Source organism: Salvelinus alpinus, chromosome 4 (genome assembly GCF_045679555.1).
Source record: "Salvelinus alpinus chromosome 4, SLU_Salpinus.1, whole genome shotgun sequence".
NCBI classification, from domain to species: Eukaryota; Metazoa; Chordata; class Actinopteri; order Salmoniformes; family Salmonidae; genus Salvelinus; species Salvelinus alpinus.
In genome coordinates, this window is record NC_092089.1 from 84,834,767 (window position 1) to 84,860,514 (window position 25,748).

Below are 25,748 nucleotides of genomic sequence, written 5' to 3' on the forward strand. Positions count from 1 at the left end.
TCCCTGGGTCGCTCCTCTTTTCAGTTCGCTGCAGCTAGCGAATGGAACGAGTTGCAAAAAAACCTCAAACTGAACAGTTTTATCTCCATCTCTTCGTTCAAAGACTCAATCATGGACACTCTTACTGACAGTTGTGGCTACTTTGTGCGAAGCTTCCAGAAAAGAGACGTTACATTCTACAACCACCTAAAAGGAAGCGATTCCCAAACCTTCAACAACAAAGCCATCACCTACAGAGAGATTAACCTACAGAAGAGTCCCCTAAACCAGCTGGTCCTGGGGCTCTGTTCACAAGGCCCCAGAGAGCTCCAGGACAGCAACACAATAAGACCCAACCAAATCATGAGAAAACAAAAATATAATTACTTGACACATTGGAAAAAATTAACCAACAGAGCAAACTGGAATGCTATTTGGCCCAAAACAAAGAGTACACAGTGGCAGAATACCTGACCACTGTGACTGACCAAACTTAAGGAAAGCTCTGACTAACTGTTCCTAGGCCGTCATTGAAAATAAGAATTTGTTCTTAACTGACTTGCCTAGCTAAATAAAGGTTAAACACATAAATAAAAATATACAAACTCAGTGAGCATAGCCTTGCTATTGAGAGAGGCCGCCGTAGGCAGAACTGGCTCTCAAAAGAAGACAAATGTATTACCATATTAGAGACACATATTTCCCTCAGATTACAGACCCACAAAGAATTTGAAAACAAATCAAATTTGTATTAGGTGAAATACCACAGTGTGCCATCACAGCAGCAAGATTTGTGACCTGTTGCAAAGGGCAACCAGTGAAGAACAAACACCATTGTAAATACAACCCATATTTATGTTTATTTATGTTATGTTTTGTACTTAACTCTTTGCATATCATTACAAATTCCTTTGAAACTTTTGTGAGTGTAATGTTAATTTCTGATTGTTTATTTCACCTTTGTTTATTATCCATTTCACTTGCTTTGGCAATGTAAACATGTGTTTCCCATGCCAATAAAGCCCTTTGAATTGAATTGTTGTCTCTACCTTGCCTTTGTGCTGTTGTCTGTGCCCAATAATGTTTGTACCGTGTTTTGTGCTGCTACCATGTTGGGTTTCTACCATTTTGTTGTCATGTGGTGTTGCTACCATGCTGTGTTGTTGACATGCTATGTTGTCTTAGGTGTTACTTTGTCTCTCTTGTCCTGATGTATGTTTTGTCCTTTATTTTTAAACCCCGTCCCCACAGGAGGCCTTTTGCCTTTTGGTAGGCCGTCATTGTAAATAAGAATTTGTTCTTAACTAACTTGCCTAGTTAAGTAAAGGTTAAATAAATACATTTTAAAAAGATGTTTAATCATAGAGAATCGTCTTTCATCGCTAGGTGTCATCAAAGAGGCCTTCCTAAGTTCCCCATCTCTTCTGGCCATACCTCACCGACCCCCTCTCATGGCAAATCGTTTTCTTGTTTGCTTGTCAGGCGGCACGAGACTCGCGGGTTTTAGCATGCAGTTGTTGAAATGAAATGCTAACAAATGCTAACAAAATATTTAGATTAAACTTGTATTCCACCACCTGTGAAGGAACAAATCGAAGTGTATCATAAGTTGTCGCGTTGGAGCATTTGGATTTCACATCAATATAAACAGGATTGCGACAAATGGTAAGTCATCATAGCGAGCTAGCTGGCTAACGGCTAGTCTGGTTTGGCTAATTCAACTAGTTAGTTACATTGCTTGCATAATAATGCCTGTGTAGAATTGTCAATACTGGCTAGCCGTCTTTACTCCACTCTGCTGTGATTACATTTCTATCTAAAGTAAAGACAAGTTGATTCAAAACTAGCTAGCTTATTTGAATATTCAAAACAATGCCATTGCGTGTTGCATGATGTGTTCTTTCAGTGAATCAAACAGACAACAATATTGTCTTCCTCCACTTTCCTGATTTCATCCAAGTTGTTGAAGACGAGTGACAATCCTGGCAAGAGACCGATTCTAAATATTTGTCTGTCTTGTTGGTTTGAGCAACGTTGCCACAGCTGTTTCCTAAGCACATCATTATTTATTGTCAAACAGTACTTCCTAGGAAGGGCCACATCATGGTCCTTTCAGTTTCAGCAACTCTGTTTCTATGATTAGCTGTAGCTAAATACTATTAAGATTTTCAGAACGTTGAGCTGTGAATTGCACTATGGCCTCTATCTAGTATGTAGTAAGGTTTAAAAGCAGCATGCGACCAGGCCAACTTTACGTTCTAACCACAATGTGATTGTTGTCACAGTAGAGAGACTGAAACAATAGTATTGCAGTGCCAGCCATACATTGCCATTCTCAACGCTATCACTGTCAGTGCAGGTGACTGTCATGTCATCATTGTGTAGGATTCTACCATCATTTTAAATAAGAATTTGTTCTTAACTGACTTGCCTAGTTAAATAAACATAATGTCTGACCTGCTGTCAGTTCAGTTCAAACCAGCGTCCTTTATTTATTTGGCGTTTCGTTGACTCATTCTTTACAGACAAACTGTACGTAAACAATGACATAACATTGAGCAATGACAACCAAGAAATTCTCTCTCTTGAAGGACCTGCCTCCTGCTCTCGCTCTCTCCCAAATGGCATCATATTCCCTATATAGTCTAGTAGTTTTGGGCCCCCTGGTCAGAAGTATTCCACTACATAGGGAATAGGATGCCATTGAGACGCAGACTATCCGTTTGTAGCCTGAGGCGCAGGGTGCATAGCTACACGCCTTTGCATGGAGGGACTTGAGGGACTTGACGAGCCATGATGGGTTCGGTTAGATCATGATCTTCAATCAGGATTTTCTTCATTCCTCGGCTCAAACCGTCTCAGTGTATCTCATTGCCTCTGTGTTATTGTCATGGCTATAAACCAGAGGAGCTGGCCAACCCGTAGGCTATTGCAAAAGTGAAAACATGCGCACAGTGTTACAGGAAATGTGTTGTGTAGACAAACAAATAGAAGACTAAACATTCAAATAAGATGTATTTGAATCAGGCCACTTTTCAGGAAGCATATCCCTGAAGGAGGCGGTCTGTGCTGGTGGAAACTGGCAAGTTCTGTCTCCTAGGAAAACACTGAGTCACACTCCCCAGTCCCCACAGCTCTACTGTAAAAAGGAGATCTAGCCTTGGTTACACGGTTCAAACTAAGGCAAGCTCCATGATAGACTGAAGCATGTTCAGACTGAGACACACACTTTCTTTTTCTTCTTATACAATTTCTTATTTATCTCTATCTACTTCTTTTTCTTCTACTTTATTGAAGTCACTGTGTGTTTCTATTCCAGCCTTAACTTCCTGGGGCGTATTGTCTTACCAGATTGGTTCTCAAGTGTACCAACCCTGGTGTCTGAGAGATCTACCCTGATCGGGAGGAGATGAGCTGGGCAGAGGAGGACTGGACGGTGGGCCTGTCTGGCCGGGCCCTGCAGAAGGTCAAGGAGCTGCAGGTCCAGCAGGAGAGGCTGAACAGAGAGAGACAGCAGAAACAGCTGCAGCTGGACAGCACACAGACCTCCCTCAACAAACAGACTGTCAAGGTACTGTACGGACAAGTCAAAGTTAGGCAGAGAAAGTTGTCACCTGAGTTAGATTATGATTACAGTAGAGATAGATAAGAGATTGAGCTGTAAGAAGAACAATAGCAATGCAGCACTTTGCTCAGCTGGTTTAATACTAATTTATAATGCTTCTCCTCTCATTCTTTCCTTATGCTGTGAAAACCCTTTTGCTTTAGTCATGTTTGTCATTAGTAGCCTAAACACCAGTCTGTTGTTGCTTTTATCCAATTGCTATGTTGTCATGCCAAGATGGTGAAAGTAGAAACAGACTGGCACCCAGACTAGTGTCTGTATACTACTTGTATGTCAGGAAGTAAATAGAGTTTCTCCTGGTATTCTTTAAATTGTTATTTCCTGGTATTATTGAGTTGTCTATCCTCTGTCTGCCCTTCTCTCTCCTCTCCAGTATGAGGAGGTGCGCGGGGAGCTGCAGTGTGTACAGAGGGAGTTACAGGGGGCTCGTGAGGAGGTGCAGGCAGGTGTGTGTGCACGGGAGCGTCTCTCTCAGGATCTCCAAGTGAAACAGGCCCAGGTGTGTTCACTGGAGGGACAGCTGGGCTCGGCACGAACCCTCACACACACCCTCGAAAAGGAGGTCAAAAGGTTAGTAGCAGCAGCTACGTGTGTGTGTGTGTGTGTGTGTGTGTGTGTGTGTGTGTGTGTGTGTGTGTGTGTGTGTGTGTGTGTGTGTGTGTGTGTGTGTGTGTGTGTGTGTGTGTGTGTGTGTGTGTGTGTGTGTGTGTGTGTGTTGAGTTAATGTGTGTAGGGAAGTGGAACATGTCTTGGAATGTTTGAGATTAACAACTGCTGAGTGGCATACATTTTTTATTATGTTTATATGCACAGAAGGAGGGTGTGTGTGTGCAGTTCAAAGGTTGGCTTTAAAACATATTTCTGTCCTTTGTTTCCCATGTTCTCTCGCAGGTTGGAGGCAGAGCTAGAGAAGTTACAGAACACTAACAGCTCTGGAGATTCCATGTTGTTTTCCACCCCATGCTGGAGTATGACATCGCCATGGGACCACAATGGTAAAGCACTCTACTCACTCTCTTGATGTCCTCCTGCTCTCTCTTGGTATCTTCCTTCTATTTTCTCCCATGGCACTCCTAGTCTTCTCTCCCTTTGGTCCTGGTCTCAGGCTGTGGAAGACAGGAGAGCTCTTTCTTAGCTGAGTGAGTGTGGCTGAGTAACTGAACTATGTGTGTTGTATCCCTGTAGGTGGGAGACAGGAGGAAAGGCAGGGACACAGAGGCGAGGGGGACAATAAAGCACCACACGTCAGAGTGAGTTCAATACCTAAAACTGAGGCCTTCTCAGCCACACATGTTCTGAACACGCTGTATTCTCTGTCATCCTACCATATGGGTTCACAGTGCTATAACCCAGTGCTGGAGCTGCACTTTTCATCCCTCCCTATTTTTTTCCTCCCACTTTCAGCAACAGCTCAAATTCTCTGAACCTGGATTCTCACCCACGCCTATGTTCCCACAACAACAAGCCAAGGGCACACCCCACCAGCGCCTGTCACACCAATCAGACTCCTCCACTCCCTCAGCTGTGTTTCCGTGGGAACGAGAAGACCCAAAGCCTTCCACCAGGGGACGACCAGCTCCTCCTCCTCCTCTCCCCTCCAGCGATGTCATCAGACGAGGCCAGGAAGCTGGGGATTGTGGGATGGTGGAGGACTTCAGGAGAGAGACAGACAGTATGTGTCACTTTCTCACCACACCACTCTGTGTTATCATTTGTTGACAGATTATGGATGTGCTCTGATGTCAAACTCCACTCCAAACACCTTGGTTTATCATAGTGTCACAACAGTACAGGCTGATCATAGGCCAGTAGTGCTGAGCAATTCACTAACATTTTGATAATTTTTTTAAATATAACTAATTGACTGATGTGGGTTCAATTATTTGAATTCCATTTCATTTGTTTTTTTTCTGTTAGCTCAATGTGCAGTTTCTCTAGAAATAAATCAGATGAAGTCCAAACTGTGCGATGTAAAGTGTATTCGGAAAGTATTCAAACCACTTTACTTTTTCCATATTTTGTTACATTACAGCCTTATTCTAAAATGTATTTAATTGTATTTTTTCCTCATCAATCTACACACAATACCCCATAATGACAAAGCAAGTATTCAGACCCTTTACTCAGTACTTTGTTGAAGCACCTTTGGTAGCGATTAAAGCCTTGAGACTTCTTGGGTATTTGGGGAGTTACTCACATTCTTCTCTGCAGATCCTCTCAAGTTCTGTCAGGTTGGATGGGAAGTGTCGCTGCACAGCTATTTTCAGGTTTCTCCAGAGATGTTTGATTTGGTTCAAGTCTGGACTCTGGCTGGGCCACTCAAGGACATTAAGACTTGTCCCAAAGCCACTCACTCCTGCATGGTCCTGGCTTTGTGCTAAGGGTCGTTGTCCTTTTGGAAGGTGACCCTTTGCCCCAGTCTGAGTTCCTGAATGCTCTGGAGCAGGTTTTCATCAAGGATCTCTCTGTACTTTGCTCCGTTCATCTTCCCCTCGATCCTGACTAGTCTGCCAGTCCCTGCAAAACATCCCCCAGCATGATGCTGCTGTGCTTCACCGGACCTTCAAAGCTGCAGAACATTTTTTTACCCTTCCCCAGATCTGTGCCTCGACACAATCCTGTCTCGGAGCTCTGCAGACAATTCCTTTGCCCTCGTGGCTTGGTTTCTGCTCTGACATACACTGTCCTTATATAGACAGGTGTGTTCTTTTCAAAATCATGTCCAATCAATTGAATTTACCACAGGTGGACTCCAATCAAGTGGTAGAAACATCTCAAGGATAATCAATGGAAACAGGATGCACCAGAGCTCAATTTCTAGTATTATAGCAAATGGTTTGAGTACTTATGTAAATAAGGTATTTCTGTTTTTTCATTTGAAAAAAAATCTAAAAACCTGTTTGTGCTTTGTCATTATGGGGTATTGTGTGTCGATTGAGGAAATGTTTTATTTAATCCATTTTAGAGTAAGGCTGTAACGTAACAAAATGTGGAAAAAGTCAAGGGGTCTGAGTACTTTCCGAGTGCACTGTAGTAGCGAGGCCATTATTCTACATCAGTGGTATTCAAAATCAGGGTCGAGGGGCAACTGCAGTGGAGTCGTCAAACTGTACAATAATAATAATGGGGGAACAAAATGTAAGAGTACAGATTATTGTATGGGGCAATATACACATGTTTTTGAGAAGGCTAATTTGAAAGATGCAGTTTTATTGTGTAAATGTATTTATTGGTTTCTTTTCATTTTGATGAGATAAAAATGCAATAGATTTAAGTTTATTTGTTGATGTAAAAATTGAAATTCAGATTTTAATGTTGTCGTTAGATTTAGGGTGTGGTGGGGTCACAAGAAATTCTTGGGGGAAAATGGTGTCCATGCTGAAAAAGTTAAAATACCACTGTTTTACATAGTTTAGTGCAGGAAACGTGGTAATTAACTACAATGACCATAATCCGTGTCGCGCCTACTTGTCCGTTCTGTGTTTCGATTACAGCTGCAACGAGAAGAGATGGAAAAATGTGCGATCGACAGGTATAGCAGTTTCTTTAAGGTATCTAGCTGAAAATACATGATCTAAGTGATTGCTAGTTGTTATTCAGCAGTCATAAAAGTATGCCTTATTTACTTTGAAGAACTTCTGAAATGGTGATAAAGAAATATATATATACACAACCGTTCAAAACTTTTTTTTTTAAGTCAATTTAAAACAACATCAAATTGATCAGAAATACAGTGTAGATATTGTTAATGTTGTAAATGACTATTGTGGCTGGAAACTACTCATAAAAAAAAATATGAATATCTACAGAGGTCCATTATCAACAACCATCACTCCTGTGTTCCAATGGCACGTTGTGTTAGCTAATCCAAGTTTATCATTTTAAAAGGCTAATTGATCATTAGAAAAGCCTTTTGCAATTATGTTAGCACAGCTGAAAACTGTTGTTCTTATTAAAGAATCAATAAAACTTGCCTTTAGACAAGTTGATTATCAGCATTTGTGGGTTCGATTACAGGCTCAAAATTGCCAGAAGCAAAGAACTTTCTTCTGAAACTCGTCAGTCTATTCTTGTTCTGACAAAGGAAGGCTATTCCATGTGAGAAATTGCCAAGAAACTGAAGATCTCGTACAATGCTGTGTACTATGCCCTTCACAGAACAGCACAAACTGTCTCTAACCAGAATAGAAAGAGGAGTGGGAGGCCCCGGTGCACAACTGAGCAAGAGGACAAGTACATTAGATTGTCTAATTTGAGAAACAGATGCCTCACAAGTCCTCAACTGGCAGCTTCATTAAATTGTACCCGCAAAACACCAGTCTCAATGTCAACAGTGAAGAGGCGACTCCTGGATGCTGGCCTTCTAGGCATATCTCAGACTGGCCAATAAAAAGAAAAGATTAAAATGGGCAAAAGAACACAGACACTGGACAGAGGAACTCTGCCTAGAAGGCCAGCATCCCGGAGTCGCCTCTTCAATGTTGACGTTGAGACTGGTGTTTTGCGGGTACTATTTAACTATGATAAACTTGGATTAGCTAACGTAACGTGCCATTGGAACACAGGAGTGATGGTTGCTGATAATGTGCCTCTGTACACCAATGTAGATATTCCATAAAAAATCTAACGTTTCCAGCTACAATAGTAATTTACAACGAGGACATTTCTAAGTGACCCCAAACTTTTGAACGGTAGTGTATATATAAAAATCTAAACCGAAACGGTACCGAATTCAAAAAGCACTAATTGCTCAGTACTAGAGGCCATATTTGATCAATTCTGATGTGTCTGGTCTCATCTCTAGTATTTCCAAGAATCAGAGGATTTGTTTTCCGTTAGTAGGCCAATAATACAGCTGAAGTCGGAAGTTTACATACACCTTAGCCAAATACAATTAAACTCAGTTTTTCACAATTCCTGACATTTAATCCTAGTAAAAATCCCCTGTCTTAGGTCAGTTAGGATCACCACTTTTATTTTAAGAATGTGAAATGTCAGAATAATAGTAGAGAGAATGATTTATTTCAGGTTTTATTTCTTTCATCACATTCCCAGTGGGTCAGAAGTTTACATAACACTCAATTAGTATTTGGTAACATTGCCTTTAAATTGTTTAACTTGGGTCAAACGTTTCACGTAGCCTTCCACAAGCTTCCCACAATAAGTTGGGTGAATTTTGGCCCATTCCTCCTGACAGAGCTGGTGTAACTGAGTCAGGTTTGTAGGCCTCCTTGCTTGCACACGCTTTTTTAGTTCTGCTCACAAATTTTCTATAGGATTGAGGTCAGGGCTTTGTGATGGCCACTCCAATACCTTGACTTTGTTGTCCTTAAGCTATTTTGCCACAACTTTGGAAGTATGCTTGGGGTCATTGTCCATTTGCGACCAAGCTTTAACTTCCTGACTGATATCTTGAGATGTTGCTTCAATATATCCATATAATTTTACTTTTTCATGATGCCATCTATTTTGTGAAGTGCAACAGTCCCTCCTGCAGCAAAGCACCCCCACAACATGATGCTGCCACGCCCGTGCTTCGCGGTTGGGATGGTGTTCTTCGGCTTGCAAGCGCCCCCCTTTTTCCTCCAAACATAACAATGGTCATTATGGCCAAACAGTTCTATTTCTGTTTCATCAGACCAGTGGACATTTCTCCAACAAGTACGATCTTGCAGTTGCAAACCGTAGTCTGGCTTTTTTATGGCGGTTTTGGAACAGTGGCTTCTTCCTTGCTGAGCGACCTTTCAGGTTATGTCTATATAGGACTCGTTTTACTGTGGATATAGATACTTTTGTACCTGTTTCCTCCAGCATCTTCACAAGGTCCTTTGCTGTTGCACTTTTCGCACCAAAGTACGTTCATCTCTAGGAGATAGAACGTGTCTCCTTCCTGAGCGGTATGACATCTGCGTGGTCCCATGGTGTTTATACTTGCGTTCTATTCTTTGTACCGTTGATCGTAGTATCTTCAGGCTTGTGGAGGTCTCCAATGTTTTTTGAGGTTTTGGCTGATTTCTTTTGATTTTCCCATGATGTTTCTCATGATGTATTTGTTTCCATTAGACGGCCAATAATATATGGGTTGTATTTGTTTCCATTAGACGGCCAATAATATATAGGTTGTATTTGTTTTCCATTAGGTGGCCAATAATATATGGGTTGTATTTGTTTTTCGAGTGCTGGTTGGAGCAGGAAGGATGCAGTTAAAATTAAATCAGTTAAAACTGCTAGCTTCCTTTGACAGCAGGAGGGGCAGAGAGAGGGGCAATGTTTACTTTAGGTGTGAGTCAGACAGTGTGTAATCAGAGACATCAGGGAGTGTGTTTAGCCCCCCCCTCCCCCATTGTCTTCCCTGCTGGTCGGTAGACGCTGGCTGCAGTAATGGGCTTTGTGTCATCCTGTATGGCTCCAGACACATTGAATTACTAGCCTTTCAGTACAGACACTGCGTTCCTCAACAGAGGAGACAAGACTGCTCAAATGTACTTTGAAATGAGCTCAAAATGGATTTCACATGACTTGGAATCTGTTGAAATTGTGGAACTCAAAACTAGAGTAAAGGGCATTGGGGAAACAGAGCTGGTAGTGCCTTGACAGTTGACTGACTCCCATTAGTCATTCTGGATGGATTGTCCTACTTTCACAATAATCAATAGTCGCCACAGCTACAGTGTTAATCCGTGTGTTAGTCGTTCTGACAATCAATCTGACAGCTATCTGATAAATCAGTCACTTCCTTGTTTACATTCTAAACATGTTACAGCAAAACACTAGGTATCGACTATGAATCCCAAACACCCTCTCAACTTATATTAATTCACAACCCTTTGTTGACATGAAATGTGTAAGAAAGGCACAGTCACATTGCCTAAATGCCAAAGCAAACGGGGAACATTCTCTCTCTCCATCTCTCCCAGTGGCAGGGTGTGTAGCAGAGCTGCAGGGGCGTATGCGTGGCCTACAAGGGGAGCTGAAGGCTGAGTGTGAGCGGTTCAGACAGTCCCAGGATGCTCTAGCCAACGCCAGGAAAGACCTGACCACCAGAGAACAAAGTCTACAGAGGGCCAAGGATGAACTGAGCCTCGCTCACACGCGCATCTCACAGGAGAGCGATCGGGTATGGATGCACACACACTAACACTGTATGAAACACAAAGACGTGACTGCCAAACACAGACTGCACTTAAGAGTGTGACTGGCAAGGCAGAGGGACACAGTCATACCTGTCACATTGTAATACTGTGTGTCTCTTCTCCAGGCCCAGTCGTTGGAGCAGCGTGTGAAGCAGCTGCAGGAGGAACTGAAGTGTCAGAGACAGAACACTGAGAGCAGCCGCCTGCAGCACCAGCAACGCGCCAGAGACCTGGACAAGCAACACCAGAGGGTGAGGAGAGGGGAGAGAGGCTGTGTGTGCATCTGAGGGTCTCATACGCCCCTGCAGCTACACACCCAGGTGTGACGGTGTGGAAGGTGATGTGGGAAAAAGTCTAGTGTCTATTTCGTGAGAGTATTGTGAGTTCAAAGTGTCAAAGCATCCGGTTATTAAAATAGTATCCAGGTATGTGTCCCAAATGGCTCTCTATTCCCTATGTAGTGCACTACTTTTGACCTGAGCCCATAGGGTAGTACTACATAGTAGAGAATAGGGTGCCATTTGGGACAGAGTTCGGGATCCTGTCTACTCTACTGATGATGCCCATGATGTTGGGTGTATTGCAGGACTTGTTGGAGCTGCAGAAAGAGTGTCAGTCTGTGGAGAAACAGCACCAGCTGGATGTTAACAAACTGAACCAGGAGGTCCAGCAGGCCAGAACACTACACAACACACTACAGGCCCAGTCTGAGAAGGTAGAGACACACACTTTCTTTACTTCACTGTTTTCATATCTCTGGGTTTCAAAATGTCTTGGCTGAACTCTTTGTTCTACTTTCTTGCCTCTTGTTCTCTCTCTCTCTCTCTCACAATGGAGTTCAGCTATGTGCTGCTCTCAAGGTCAATGAACTAATGTTTCTCTTTTCTTTCTTGACCTTGCTTGTTTTCTTTTTTGCTTCCTCTCTTCTCTCCCTGTCTCTGTCTCTCTCTCTGCGTATTTTCCTCCCCTCTTGGTTTGTCCCAGTGGAGTGTTGAGCGGGGAAGGTAATACTGGTGTGACTGACTGACTGTTCAGAACCTTTGACTTGATGTGCTGTTGTCTTCTGGGAAACATAACGCCTTAACGTAGTCATCATTCTCATCCAAGGAGGGTTGGTGGAAGTGGGTGGAGGCATGAGGGATACTTCCACTAGAGGCTGGAAGAGCATGTGGAGGTGCATGAATGGTGTGATGTTATTGGTGTGAATTTCAAAATGGTTGCACGTTACAGTAAAAGAGATGCTGGTTATTTCAGGCTCACAGGTGCTACTTAATATTTCCCATCCCCACCTCTACACATGTTTAGCTTTTCAAACTCTAGTTCATGAATGATGAACAATAAATCACTTTCAGTTCCTTCTGTCAGTCACCACAGTCTAGTAAAGGCAGGCCTGACCGCAGTAATATATCTAATCTAGTTCAATCTGATACGGCATTCATTGGTTACGTCCCAAATGGCACCCTATTCCCCTTAATGGTGCACTTCTTTTAACCAGGGCACATAGATGGGGAATATGGTGCCATTTGGGGACACAACCATTCTCTTCCTCACTCTCCAATCCACACTGAACACAATAGAGCTACAGTTCATATGGTTTAGCTAGCTGCCTCAAATCAGATTGACATAATATTGAATTACTGATAAGCTTTTTAATCTGCTCACGTGTTGCTTTTAAAGTGGTTATACGAGTTAAACGGACCAATGGTTGTAGGGCTTTGTCTGAGCATGGGGAATATAAGCATGTGTATTCCAGACCAGTGAATTCCACAACAATGACATTGCACAAATTGATAAACCTCAAATTGGTTGATCAATTTGTAGGGGTATTCATTAGTTGTTTTTATCCATGGCATGGAAGTGTATCCAATGTTTTGAGTGTTACATCATGTAAGCAAGAAACATTGATCATGTTTACATGTAGTTTGCTATGTATCTGATGGATTTGATAGTTTCCCCCATCTCTCTGCCTGTGTAGCTTACTGCACTTTGTGTGGCTGTCCTTTAGACGGACACAACACGACCTGTCCTTTAGACGGACACAACACGACCTGTCCTTTAGACGGACACCACATGACCTGTCCTTTAGACGGACACAACACGACCTGTCCTTTAGACGGACACCACACGACCTGTCCTTTAGACGGACACAACACGACCTGTCCTTTAGACGGACACCAACACGACCTGTCCTTTAGACGGACACCAACACGACCTGTCCTTTAGACGGACACCAACACGACCTGTCCTTTAGACGGACACCAACACGACCTGTCCTTTAGACGGACACCAACACGACCTGTCCTTTAGACGGACACCAACACGACCTGTCCTTTAGGCGGACACCAACACGACCTGTCCTTTAGGCGGACACCAACACGACCTGTCCTATAGGCGGACACCAACACGACCTGTCCTATAGGCGGACACCAACACGACCTGTCCTATAGGCGGACACCAACACGACCTGTCCTATAGGCGGACACCAACACGACCTGTCCTATAGGCGGACACCAACACGACCTGTCCTATAGGCGGACACCACACGACCTGTCCTATAGGCGGACACCACACGACCTGTCCTATAGGCGGACACCACACGACCTGTCCTATAGGCGGACACCACACGACCTGTCCTATAGGCGGACACCACACGACCTGTCCTATAGGCGGACACCACACGACCTGTCCTATAGGCGGACACCACACGACCTGTCCTATAGGCGGACACCACACGACCTGTCCTATAGGCGGACACCACACGACCTGTCCTATAGGCGGACACCACACGACCTGTCCTATAGGCGGACACCACACGACCTGTCCTATAGGCGGACACCACACGACCTGTCCTATAGGCGGACACCACACGACCTGTCCTATAGGCGGACACCACACGACCTGTCCTATAGGCGGACACCACACCACCTGTCCTATAGGCGGACACCACACCACCTGTCCTATAGGCGGACACCACACCACCTGTCCTATAGGCGGACACCACACCACCTGTCCTATAGGCGGACACCACACCACCTGTCCTATAGGCGGACACCACACGACCTGTCCTTTAGGCGGACACCACACGACCTGTCCTTTAGGCGGACACCACACGACCTGTCCTTTAGGCGGACACCACACGACCTGTCCTTTAGACGGACACCACACGACCTGTCCTTTAGACGGACACCACACGACCTGTCCTTTAGACGGACACCACACGACCTAGACGGACACCACACGACCTAGACGGACACCACACGACCTAGACGGACACCACACGACCTAGACGGACACCACACGACCTAGACGGACACCACACGACCTGTCCTTTGGGCGGACAGGACACGACCTGTCCTTTGGGCGGACAGGACACGACCTGTCCTTTGGGCGGACAGGACACGACCTGTCCTTTGGGCGGACACGACGGGACCCTCTCTTTTCCCAGCTCCTCTCCTCTCCAACCCGTCCTTCCATTGTTTCCTCTCCGCTGGCCTCCTGCCCTTTCCTCAAGAGTTCCTATTTCTACTACCTTTTATATATGATCTTCTCATAGCCCTCCCCAGTCCCCACCTTTTCCTTAGTGAGTACTTCCTTCCTCCATGATGGAGTAATATTCCTGTCCCTCATGTCTCTCCCAGGTGTCCCTTCAGAAGCAGGCGTTGGAGAGGGATGTAGACGCTCTGAAAGAGAAAGTCAAATGGACTGAGGGGGAACTGAAGGAGAGCCAGAAGAAAGAGGCCCAAACACAAACCAAACTAACGGTATACACACATAAAATTATGAACAGACTCTTGTGTCCTTAGTCTAGACATGTCAATCTATTATGCATGAACTAAGCAGTGGCCGCGTTCTGAAGTCACTTAATCATTTAGCACTATCTGTCCAAGTCAATATGTTATTGCTATAGAATTGGGTTCTGTTACAGAAAGAATATGTTGGTTATTAAAAGTTGTTTATATAGTTGATATTGCATAGTTATTACATAGTTATTGACTGTATGCATGTGAATGTGTTGCTCTCCGATAGGAGACGGTGCGTGAGAGGGAGGGGTTGAATGTAACTCTGGAGCAGAACAGGAGGAGAGAGAGGGGACTGGAGGAGGAGGTGAAGAATCTGACTGAGGATCTGGCTGAGGCCCTCCGACGCGTCAAAGAACTAGAAGGTGAGGAGGAGGAGAGAGGGCTGTTGTTGATAATGGGGTGTTCACCCTTTATGAAAAGAGACGATAGACAATGCTGTTGTCTTCTTAAGGTTAAGAAATTTGAACTGGACGTGTTTGAGTTAACAAAAGAGTGAAATCCTACACCAAACTGTTCATGACTTTCAGAATACCCCTCACTAACTTCCTTTGAGCTGCACAAGCTAGCCTTGTGTTACTGCTGCCACCTGCTGACCTTCAGCGGTATTACACCCTGACTCATGATATTTGGTTGATTATCCAAATGATTGTCTCTGGTAACATTTTGCTGAATTAACATGCCAGTTTGAATGATAATAAGTAATTTAGTTTATATTTTTCTCCCTTGTTTCTTTCCCTATTCCCCTTTCCAGACCAGAAGACAGTCCAGCCCCCTGCTGCTCCAATGACTCCAGTTCCGTTTAGCCCTGCAGGACAGAGCTTTTCCCCAGTCTCACCACCACGACATGGCCGCCACGCCCCACACACACCCTCGGCTCAGACCAACAGACCTGCCAGAGAGGAGCGAGCGAGGGAGGGAGAGGAGAGAGGGAATGAGGAACGGAGAGCAAAGTACCCCACAGAGAGAGAACCTGGAGAGGGCATTGACTCAGAACACATCACTGCGTTTGGATCCACAGACACTGAAAAACGACAGAGGGCAGGAGGGAGGGGGGAGGAGAGGAAACGAGAGAATGAGAGAAAAGACGAGGCAGAGTCCGTAGTCGATGGCTGCATCCCTGGAAAGGAAGCATCCACCAAGGACATAAACATACTCAACACACCGAGCTCTCTTTCTCCAGAAAGTCCCCACCTCACCAGCTCCGCTAGCTCCGACACAGACTACGAGAGCGAGACCCTGTCCAGCCACTCCAAACCCCGAGCCCAGTCCACCAGGGCTGAGGGAGACCTACAGAGGGAGAACAGAGAGCTGCGTTCAGAGCTGCAGGACGTTAAGGATGAGTTACAAAGGAGACTGGAGGATCTGGAGACCCAGCGCAGAGCGGAGGCCGAGGCCCGGACCAGGCTCAAGCTGCTCAGCCGCAAACACGCCTCCCAAGCCAAGACCTCCAGAGAGACGGAGGAGGAGGAGGAGGAGAGGGCCGAGATGGGGAGGTTGAAGGAGGCACTGGCTGAACTTGAGAAAAAGGTCAGGACAGATGCAGAGGACAGGGAGAGAGTGGAGGAAAAGAAAGGGAGGGAGAGAGAGGACCGGGAGTCTGAAAGCATGCTGCTGAATCTCCAGCTAAAGAAGCAGCTGGCTGAGTTGAAGACTGAGCTCTTGATAGAACAGGAGGAGAGAGAAAGGGAAAAGGAGGAGGAGAGGAAGAGATTGAAAAACAAAGGGATCGAAGGAACGATTGAACTTACTGTGAAGCTGGAAGAGCTCCAGGCAGAGTTGGAGGAGCTGAAGAACCGTGGAGGTCTTGAGAGGAAGAACATGGTAGATAAAAACACCCCTCTGACATATCTCACCATGCACCGTGACATCCCCTCTAACTCCAACAACAACACTGTTGTCCCTGACAACAAGCTACTACCATCTCCAGACCAGCACCATCTCCTGTGTGAGTCCACCACTGTTGTCCCGCAGGCAACAACAGCTGATCTGATCCGGGAAGAAGGAACTCTGAACAAAGCGCCAGAACTCTCCAGACCTATTGGTGAGGGAGAGACCATTGTGGAGGCTCAGAGGGGTATGTCTGCCTCTGAGCTGGGTGAAACCACTGTGGAAGCCGAGAAATTGATTTCTTCCTCCGACCAGGGAGAGACCAATAAAGACACTCTGAGAGATGTATCTCCCTCAGACATGGAGAAAACCCCACTGGCGCTCCAGAGTGCAGGCTTCTCTGCCTCAGAGCTAGCCCAGGAGGTGGAGCGTCTGCGGGGGGAGAGTGCCAGGGAGGCTGGGCGAGCCATACACTCCCAGGCCAAGCTGGAGGCTTTACAGAGCCAGGTGACCAGGCAGACCCAGCAGCTGACCCTGGCCTTCGACCACCAGAGCAGACACATCCAGGACCTGCTGGCAGAGCTGCAGGAGAAGGAGGGCGGTCTTCTCAGCCAGGGAAAGGAACTGCAGCGCTGCAGAGATGAACTGGCCATGCTCAGACAGGGGAGGGAGAGACTGGAGATGGAGAAAGAGAGAAGGGAGGAGGAGAGAGAGAGACGGGAGGAAGAGAGACAGAAGGAGGTAGAGGAGGAGATAAAGGACAGTAGGGTAACTATAACCTCTCAGCAGGCTGACCATTACACAGATATACATCAGATCACACATAGCACTCAGAATGAGTCTGCCTCCGGGATAGAAGAGACTACAGACATAACAATGAAACCACTGAACACTACCCAGGCTTCCTCTACACTTTGTGATGAGGGAGGTCAGCTGACCACTCCACAGAAAAACTGTGTCACTGAATGGCATGGTGTAACAGATAGCAGTACCACTCTGGGCAGCCATCCTGCTGAACATAATACAGAGAAGATGGTGGATTTTAAGCCTTCTGCACAGCCAGGCAGGAGTGAAGAGACGAGAAACAAAGAAAAATTCAAATCTGACAGTTTAACTGTAGCATGTTCCAAAGGGCAGATGGAACCGTCTGAGAGTTCTGAGATGAAACACATCCGTAGTGAAGAACAACATTCAACCAAGGAGTTCCAGCTATCCCAGAGAGACCCGAGTCTAACCAGGACTGAGAACACATGTCTTACTGCAGAGCTGGAGAAAGCTTCTGCTCCTATCAACAGGCCAGAAGACACCAGTGGACAGGAGAGACAAGATAGCAGAGAAGAGAGTTTGGCTGTAGAGCTGCAGTCTCTAAAACAGAAGAACGAACTGCTGAAACTGACACTTCCAGATGTGACAAACACAGACCGAGAAACTAGTTCTGTCAGTAACACAACACTACCAGCGACTTGTGAAGAACAGGCTGAAAGAAAAGCAAAGAGAAGGAAAAGAAAGAAGCAGAGAGGAGGACAGGAAGTTATCTCCACCTCTGGAGAGCTAAAGCAAATCAGTGACATCAGTGACATTATCACCTCGGGACGTGAGGCCACACTGCATGATGGAGGGAAACCTGTAGACGAGGAGAGAGGGGGAGTAGAGTCTGAAGGAGTGAAGGAGATGGGGAGAGGGGGAGTAGAGTTGGACGGAGGGAGGGAGACGGGAGCTGGGGATGAGGGGAGAGGGGCAGTAGAGTCTGAAGGAGTGAAGGAGATGGGGGCAAGGGATGAGGACAGCGGGGGAGTAGAGTCTGAAGGAGTGAAGGAGATGGGGGCAGGGGATGAGGGGAGAGGGGCAGTAGAGTCTGAAGGGGTGAAGGAGATGGGGGCAGGGGATGAGGACAGCGGGGTAGTAGAGTCTGAAGGAGTGAAGGAGATGGGGGCAGGGGATGAGGGGAGAGGGGCAGTAGAGTCTGAAGGAGTGAAGGAGATGGGGGCAAGGGATGAGGACAGCGGGGGAGTAGAGTCTGAAGGAGTGAAGGAGATGGGGGCAGGGGATGAGGACAGCGGGGGAGTAGAGTCTGAAGGAGTGAAGGAGATGGGTGCAGGGGATGAGGGGAGAGGGGCAGTAGAGTCTGAAGGAGTGAAGGAGATGGGGGCAGGGGATGAGGGGAGAGGGGCAGTAGAGTCTGAAGGAGTGAAGGAGATGGAGGCAGGGGATGATACTCTACTAGACTCTACTCCACTGGCTCCACTCCAGATCACCTGCCTAGAGAAGCAGGTAGGTTTCTGTACTCTAACTCTTACTGTGAACATAGTTATCAATGTAAGTTACTGTAAATACTTGAACAATTTCCCCCCATATCTTAAGCATGTGGTTGTAAACATCCACAACAGAATGCTACTACTACAGACTGCTATAAACAAGCCAGCTATTTTAAATAAATCTGTATTTAATTTTTTTGAACATCTCCTGGATGTTATTCTCTCTCCTCCTGTCCAGGTGGTTATGCTGCAGGCTGAACTGCAGTCTCTCTCTGAGGAGAACCAGAGGCAGGCTGAGGAGCTGACAGTGTGGAGGCTGACGGCCCAGCCCCTCTGTCTAGACCCAGAGGACCTCACCGCTGCTCCCCTCAGCCCTGGACACAACACTGCTCCCCTCAGCCCTGGACACAACACTGCTCCCCTCAGCCCTGGACACAACACTGCTCCCCTCAGCCCTGGCCAACACAGCAGTGTGACGGTGATCAGAGAGGATGAGCTGCTTCTCTCCTGTACCTCCAGTAGACTGTATGGGAGGACCCTGGCTTCAAGGTAACACACAGGGGCTACGCACAAATTCTTGATTGACAATTGCAATGACCGGTTTTTGTTATTATGAATTGGTTGTAACAGTTTCTGTGATGAGCAGTTTTCATGTTCTGTCTATGGAGATTTCAAAGTTAGAATTTAAATTTGATTTGATCTTTTTTTATTGGTCCAGACTACATCACTGCAATTCTCCTGAAGCAAAGAGTCTCCAAAACCCATCCAGAAAGAACAAATGTACACATCCCCAAGAGACAGAAAAACAGACCAATGAACATGGGGAAGATGGTGAAGAAGCAGACATCACCAAAGATGTTTACCAAATCTCAGAGCTCCAGACCAAGGCAACAGAGCACACTAACCAAGATGATTCAGAAAACAAGACCAATCCAAACACTCCCAGAGCAACAGATGAGACCCAGGCCAAAGAAATAGTCTCAAGGCACAATCTAGACGTCATAGAACTAGATAACAAAGAGTTCCCCACTCTATCTCTCGCTGAGGCTCAATCCACTGAAGCACAGTCCTCTGAAATCAATCATCCCAGTCACCATCAAGAGGAACCAATCTCCACTGGTGTTGAGAATAAAAATCACTCCTCGGTCCGTAGAAAAGTCACCACTACATCAGAGTGGCGAACTGAGAGAACGATAGTGGAGACCAAGGTTCTGAGTTCAAAGGTCATACCAGCAGGATGGACAGGTCAAGAGAGATTGAGCTCTGTAGAGGTGAGTAGTACCAGCTCTCAGACAGAGGAGGGGAGAGAAACAGGCGCCCTACCAGAAACACACCACGTATACACACAGACGGAGAAGGAGGAAGAGGAGGAGAATGATGAAGAACCCACAGAATCACCCCCTGTGTCACCAGTCCAGATGTCTGAGGGGGACAGGATGTTGTTTTCTGGGTCCTTCCCGATCCCTGCCGACCCAGCCCGCCTGGCGGAGCGGATCCGTCGTAACCGGACTCAGATGTCTGCAGCGTACGATGATACGGAATACGAACCCTACGGCCTGCCTGAGGTGGTCATGAAAGGTGAGGGGACAGGGGTGGTGTTTTGTTGATGCTGTGTATTTGAATGTCACAGCTAAGGGGGGTTGTTACTATTGGCCAGAGGTGAAGCCTATACTGTTAAAATCAGCTCACCATTCTTTACCACTGTGGGTTATCAAAAGATCTCTGTTTATATTTTCCTCTAGTTACACTGCTCAAAAAAATAAAGGGAACACTTAAACAACACAATGTAACTCCAAGACAATCACACTTCTGTGAAATCAAACTGTCCACTTAGGAAGCAACACTGATTGACAATACATTTCACATGCTGTTGTGCAAATGGAATAGACAACAGGTGGAAATTATAGGCAATTAGCAAGACACCCCCAAAGGAGTGGTTCTGCAGGTGGTGACCACAGACCACTTCTCAGTTCCTATGCTTCCTGGCTGATGTTTTGGTCACTTTTGAATGCTGGCGGTGCTTTCACTCTAGTGGTAGCATGAGACGGAGTCTACAACCCACACAAGTGGCTCAGGTAGTGCAGCTCATCCAGGATGGCACATCAATGCGAGCTGTGGCAAGAAAGTTTGCTGTGTTTGTCAGCGTAGTGTCCAGAGCATGGAGGCGCTACCAGGAGACAGGCCAGTACATCAGGAGACGTGGAGGAGGCTGTAGGAGGGCAACAACCCAGCAGCAGGACCGCTACCTCCGCCTTTGTGCAAGGAGGAGCAGGAGGAGCACTGCCAGAGCCCTGCAAAATGACCTCCAGCAGGCACAAATGTGCATGTGTCTGCTCAAACGGTCAGAAACAGACTCCATGAGGGTGGTATGAGGGCCCGACGTCCACAGGTGGGGGTTGTGCTTACAGCCCAACACCGTGCAGGACGTTTGGCATTTGCCAGAGAACACCAAGATTGGCAAATTCGCCACTGGCGCCCTGTGCTCTTCACAGATGAAAGCAGGTTCACACTGAGCACATGTGACAGACGTGACAGAGTCTGGAGACGCCGTGGAGAACGTTCTGCTGCCTGCAACATCCTCCGGCATGACCGGTTTGGTGGTGGGTCAGTCATGGTGTGGGGTGGCATTTCTTTGGGGGGCCGCACAGCCCTCCATGTGCTCGCAAGAGGTAGCCTGAGGTAGCCTAACTGCCATTAGGTACCGAGATGAGATCCTCAGACCCCTTGTGAGACCATATGCTGGTGCGGTTGGCCCTGGGTTCCTCCTAATGCAAGACAATGCTCGACCTCATGTGGCTGGAGTGTGTCAGCAGTTCCTGCAAGAGGAAGGCATTGATGCTATGGACTGGCCCGCCCGTTCCCCAGACCTGAATCCAATTGAGCACATCTGGGACATCATGTCTCGCTCCATCCACCAACGCCACGTTGCACCACAGACTGTCCAGGAGTTGGCGGATGCTCCTCCAGGTCTGGGAGGAGATCCCTCAGGAGACCATCCGCCACCTCATCAGGAGCATGCCCAGGCGTTGTAGGGAGGTCATACAAGCACGTGGAGGCCACACACACTACTGAGCCTCATTTTGACTTCTTTTAAGGACATTACATCAAAGTTGGATCAGCCTGTAGTGTGGTTTTCCACTTTAATTTTGAGTGTGACTCCAAATCCAGACCTCCATGGGTTGATAAATTTGATTTCCATTGATAATTTTTGTGTGATTTTGTTGTCAGCACATTCAACTATGTAAAGAAAAAAGTATTTAATAAGAATATTTCATTCATTCAGATCTAGGATGTGTTATTTTAGTGTTCCCTTTATTTTTTTGAGCAGAACTGTCCCATACTTGCTATGACAGCCTGTCAAATCATCAACCACTCTAACTAAACCAACTCTCCATCAGACCTTACAGACACCGAAACAGACAACAGATATGAGCTTAACCTGTGGGATGGTATCAACCTATGTCTAATTGAAATGCATTCCAGGTGACTACCTCATGAAGCTGGTTGAGAGAATGCAAAGGGTGTGCAAAGCTGTCATCAAGGCAAAGGGTGGCTACTTTGAAGAAAGTTTTTGGTTACTACATGATTCCATATGTGTTATTTCATCGTTTTGATGTCTTCGCTATTATTCTACAATGTAGAAAATAGTAAAAATAAAGAAAAACCTTTGAATGAGTAGGTGTCCAAACTTTTGACGGGTACTGTGTGTCTTCCTCCTAGCACCCCTAGTAAACATACCACCTCCCACTAGCATTATATAAACAGTACTAAATGTTCACATTGCTCCTTCTCCCTCCTTCTCTAGGTTTTGCTGACATTCCCAGTGGTCTAGGCTGTCCGTACATTGTGAGGAGGGGGCTCCTGGGTACTGCTGCTATGCCCCGTCCCCAGAGAGATCCCGGCCAGAGGGGGGGGGGGCAGGAGGACCCTGATTAACCCCCAACAGGGGAAGCGTTTAGCCCCTTAGAACCTAATATCTGCACCAGTCACACAAATAACAGCTGCATCATCACGCAGTTTACGTTCAGCACGTATTTCACAAATTATCACAAGGTTTGTGTAGTCGTAATGTAAACTACTATGTGATCGTGATAGATTATACAAAGTCTGTAGTTGCATAATGTTGTCTTTAGAAAGGACGTTTCATGTGGAGATGACATTAACTAGTTCCACATGACTGACTTAATCGTCTTGTCCTCCTTGGGAGAGTAGGGCGTCCCCCATGGCAATCCACCTCTCTCTCCTGAGTGGGTTCACAAGTTCCACATATGGTTGAGTGTATTTGTTTATGCCGTGTGTCAGCGTGTTTGTACAGATCCACTGGAAGACCGTCAGAGGAGAAAGAGTTAATTTCACTGGACCTGCTTTGTACTGACCCAAATAAAACCCGTTTCATCTCTATGTACTGAAACACCTGAAGAGGGACGACAACTGTCCCCTGCTGACGTTTAAGACAAGACCTTTCATTGAGTTTTACAGTGGCTCATTGGTTTCTATGCACCTACTACAGTACTGTTCTTTACAAATCTACTGGCTCACATTTCCTTGTTGTGGTTCAAATGAGAAATGGTGCCTTGTTTTTATTTAATTTTTATAAGCTACTTTAGGCCATGGTCCATTGCCTGTTATGAAAACTTGAATTTATTTGAATAGTCTTATTTATAGACTGTTGAATGTTTTAGTGTTTGTGTTCATATCGGCTTTAATAAGCAGTGGGTGTACATTTGAGGGAGCGTGTGTCGGTTTGTACAAAACTGTACACGGATGAGTACGTACTGTGTAGGATGATGTCTGGTCGTTATGTTTTCTCAATATTAGCCTGTGCCTGTGTATGACTCAACCTAACCTGAGCGTGTTTCCTCTCCTTGTATGGTGATCCACTGGGAGCGCTCCTTCTCTTCCCCTCCCTCTTCCCCTCTTTCTGTTTTTTCCCTATTCATTTCTCTCTTTCTTTACACTCAAACCTTTTTAAAAATGGCACCCTCACGCTGTGCTCTTGAATTTACACAAGTGAGGTAGTTTTTCTTATTTTTAGATACACTATTTAAATTGTGCAGGTTTAGTCAGCTTTTTTGGACTTTTTTAGTTTTTCCTAGATTTAATATATTACATTTTTGGGGGGGATAGATTTTTTGTGCACGTTAGTGATTGTGCCTTAGGTTTCTAGATTTTCAGTTGCATCAATAAACTGCCCTGGTTTGAAACAATGTTCACTTAAGAGATTGTTTATCAAAACTAATTTATAGCATCTTAAATGTAATCTTGGTACTGCCACCCTCATTGGTGTGCTTTGAGGAAGTGTGTGCGCTTGTATACAAAACATTAAGAACTCTCCATGACACAGACTGACCAGGTGACTACAGGTGAAAGCTATGATCCATTATTGATGTCTCTTGTTATATCCACTTCAATCAGTGTAGATGAAGGGGAGGAGACAGGTTGAAGAAGGATTTTTAAGCCTTGAGAAAATTGAGACATTGATCCCGTGTGGCCCAGTTGGTAGAGCATGGCACTTGCAACGCTAGGTTTGTGGGTTCGATTCCCACGGGGGTCCAGTACAAACGAAATATGAAAATGTATGCACTCACCACTATATGTCGCTCTGGATAAAAGCATCTGCTAAATGACTCAAATGTAAACGTGTATGTGTGGCATTCAGAGGGTGAATGGGCAAGATAACATATTTAAGTGCCTTTAAACGGGGTATGGTAGTAGGTGCCAGGTGCACCGGTTTGTGTCAAGAACTGCAACACTGCTGGGTTTTTCCGTGTGTATCAAGAATGGTCCACCACCCAAAGGACATCCAGACAACTTGACACAACTGTAGGAAGCATTGGAGTCAACATGGGCCAGCATCCCTGCCCCAACGAAGTGAGGCTGTTCTGAGGTCAAAGGGGAGTGCAACTCAATATTAGGAAGGTGTTCTTAATGTTTTGTACACTGTGTTTTGTGAACGAAACCTTCCTCCATTCCAAATCAACTCTGACCTTCTTTCAGAGCTGAGGTTTATTACAGCGTTACTGCATGGTACTAAGATGAATGTGAGTTGTTATTGGTTTTGTTGTGGTCTAAAAATCTCTCAACGCCTTTTTGTTTTTAACACACAACTAAATAAGTTAATAGCCATTGGATCTGATAGAAATGACAGGTTAATACATTGTGGAGTGATTTTAACTTGATGTGCGTAGTTAGCTACACGTGCTTTCTGTCACTACCGACATGATACATGTAGCCACTAGCAACAACCATGTCTTCTCAAGATTCTAGAAGCCTGGCGTGTGTTCTAGAACACGTATGGGCTGTTACAGTACCATTCATTAGCCTTCTGAACACACCCCTAGCTGAGTTATCTGTGGGATCTCTGGGTGGTGGGACGAGTCCAAGCAGAACACACTGGATTCTTTCCCCTGTATGTGACACTTTTATGTGAATGTATCGCTGTTGATGCTTTGTGTCGCTGTTGAAGAAGATAGATTAAAAAGGTTGATCTAAATTTATCTTGTCATTTTCTCTTTCCACCTCCTAAGGTCTGTGTGTCAGTTGTTTTTTTCCGTCTTGTCTACGCTAGCTCTATTTGGTAGCTGTATTTCTTTCCATCTCTCTCTTTATTTTCTCTAGGTTGGAGTCACATTCCAAATAATGCCCTCTAGTTTAGAGGTCACTAATGAGGTACCCAGTAAGGCAACTGGCAAGACATCAGTCCGGTGTACAACTGAAATCATTTTTTCCATTCACGGTTGACTTGAAAGTAGCCTGCTGCCAGATCTGTTTGTGCTCTTGCCAACTCTCTTGCTCATTGTCAAGCAAGACATGTTTGGCTTGACAATGAGTGGCAAGGAGTGGCATGATGGCACATACAGACTGGTACCCAGAAGGATACCCATCTTAACCTAGTAGTTGGATATCCTGTTTCTGCTACACCACAGTCTACCTTCCAGTCACCTCGAGTTTGATGACTGGATAAATATGAGTGGATTACACTGTGATAACTTAATGTTGCTCAAGACACCTCTGTCTGTGTTCTCATCCAAACTCACTGTAGTTAGGAATGTATGGGTTTAAAGAGCTAAGCCCCTCTAAATGGACATCAGGAAACAGACAGGGGTTCTGCTCCTACCCCATAGCTTTG

The 25,748-nt window shown here is 45.7% G+C and overlaps 2 protein-coding genes across 2 annotated transcripts; both read left to right on the forward strand.

Annotated features, from left to right (window-relative positions):
• The first annotated feature begins 1,416 nt into the window (after window positions 1–1,416).
• On the forward strand, window positions 1,417–18,285 carry LOC139572656 (centromere protein F). The gene is made up of 13 exons (XM_071395334.1): window positions 1,417–1,644; window positions 3,331–3,550; window positions 3,978–4,174; window positions 4,496–4,599; window positions 4,790–4,854; window positions 5,009–5,276; window positions 10,522–10,721; window positions 10,863–10,988; window positions 11,324–11,452; window positions 14,376–14,498; window positions 14,764–14,899; window positions 15,289–18,227; window positions 18,271–18,285. The coding sequence occupies exons 2-13, from the start codon at window positions 3,389–3,391 to the stop codon at window positions 18,283–18,285; spliced, it is 4,464 nt and encodes a 1,487-aa protein (XP_071251435.1). The 5' UTR covers window positions 1,417–1,644; window positions 3,331–3,388.
• Window positions 18,286–18,288: 3 nt separating this feature from the next.
• LOC139574616 (uncharacterized) lies at window positions 18,289–25,112 on the forward strand. The gene is made up of 4 exons (XM_071399354.1): window positions 18,289–18,635; window positions 18,858–19,168; window positions 19,338–20,197; window positions 22,425–25,112. The coding sequence occupies exons 1-4, from the start codon at window positions 18,291–18,293 to the stop codon at window positions 22,553–22,555; spliced, it is 1,647 nt and encodes a 548-aa protein (XP_071255455.1). The 5' UTR covers window positions 18,289–18,290; the 3' UTR covers window positions 22,556–25,112.
• The last annotated feature ends 636 nt before the right edge of the window (window positions 25,113–25,748 follow it).

What these genes read in the sequence shown, in the direction of transcription:
- LOC139572656 (XM_071395334.1), top strand. Translation starts at nt 3,389, where the DNA reads ATGAGCTGGGCAGAGGAGGACTGGACGGTGGGCCTGTCTGGCCGGGCC. An exon ending in CTCGAAAAGGAGGTCAAAAG is followed by an intron (nt 4,175 to 4,495) that starts GTTAGTAGCAGC and finishes GTTCTCTCGCAG; the next exon opens with GTTGGAGGCAGAGCTAGAGA. An exon ending in TACAGGCCCAGTCTGAGAAG is followed by an intron (nt 11,453 to 14,375) that starts GTAGAGACACAC and finishes TGTCTCTCCCAG; the next exon opens with GTGTCCCTTCAGAAGCAGGC.
- LOC139574616 (XM_071399354.1), top strand. Translation starts at nt 18,291, where the DNA reads ATGGGGGCAGGGGATGAGGGGAGAGGGGCAGTAGAGTCTGAAGGAGTG. An exon ending in GGGAGGACCCTGGCTTCAAG is followed by an intron (nt 19,169 to 19,337) that starts GTAACACACAGG and finishes TTATTGGTCCAG; the next exon opens with ACTACATCACTGCAATTCTC. An exon ending in GCCTGAGGTGGTCATGAAAG is followed by an intron (nt 20,198 to 22,424) that starts GTGAGGGGACAG and finishes CTCCTTCTCTAG; the next exon opens with GTTTTGCTGACATTCCCAGT.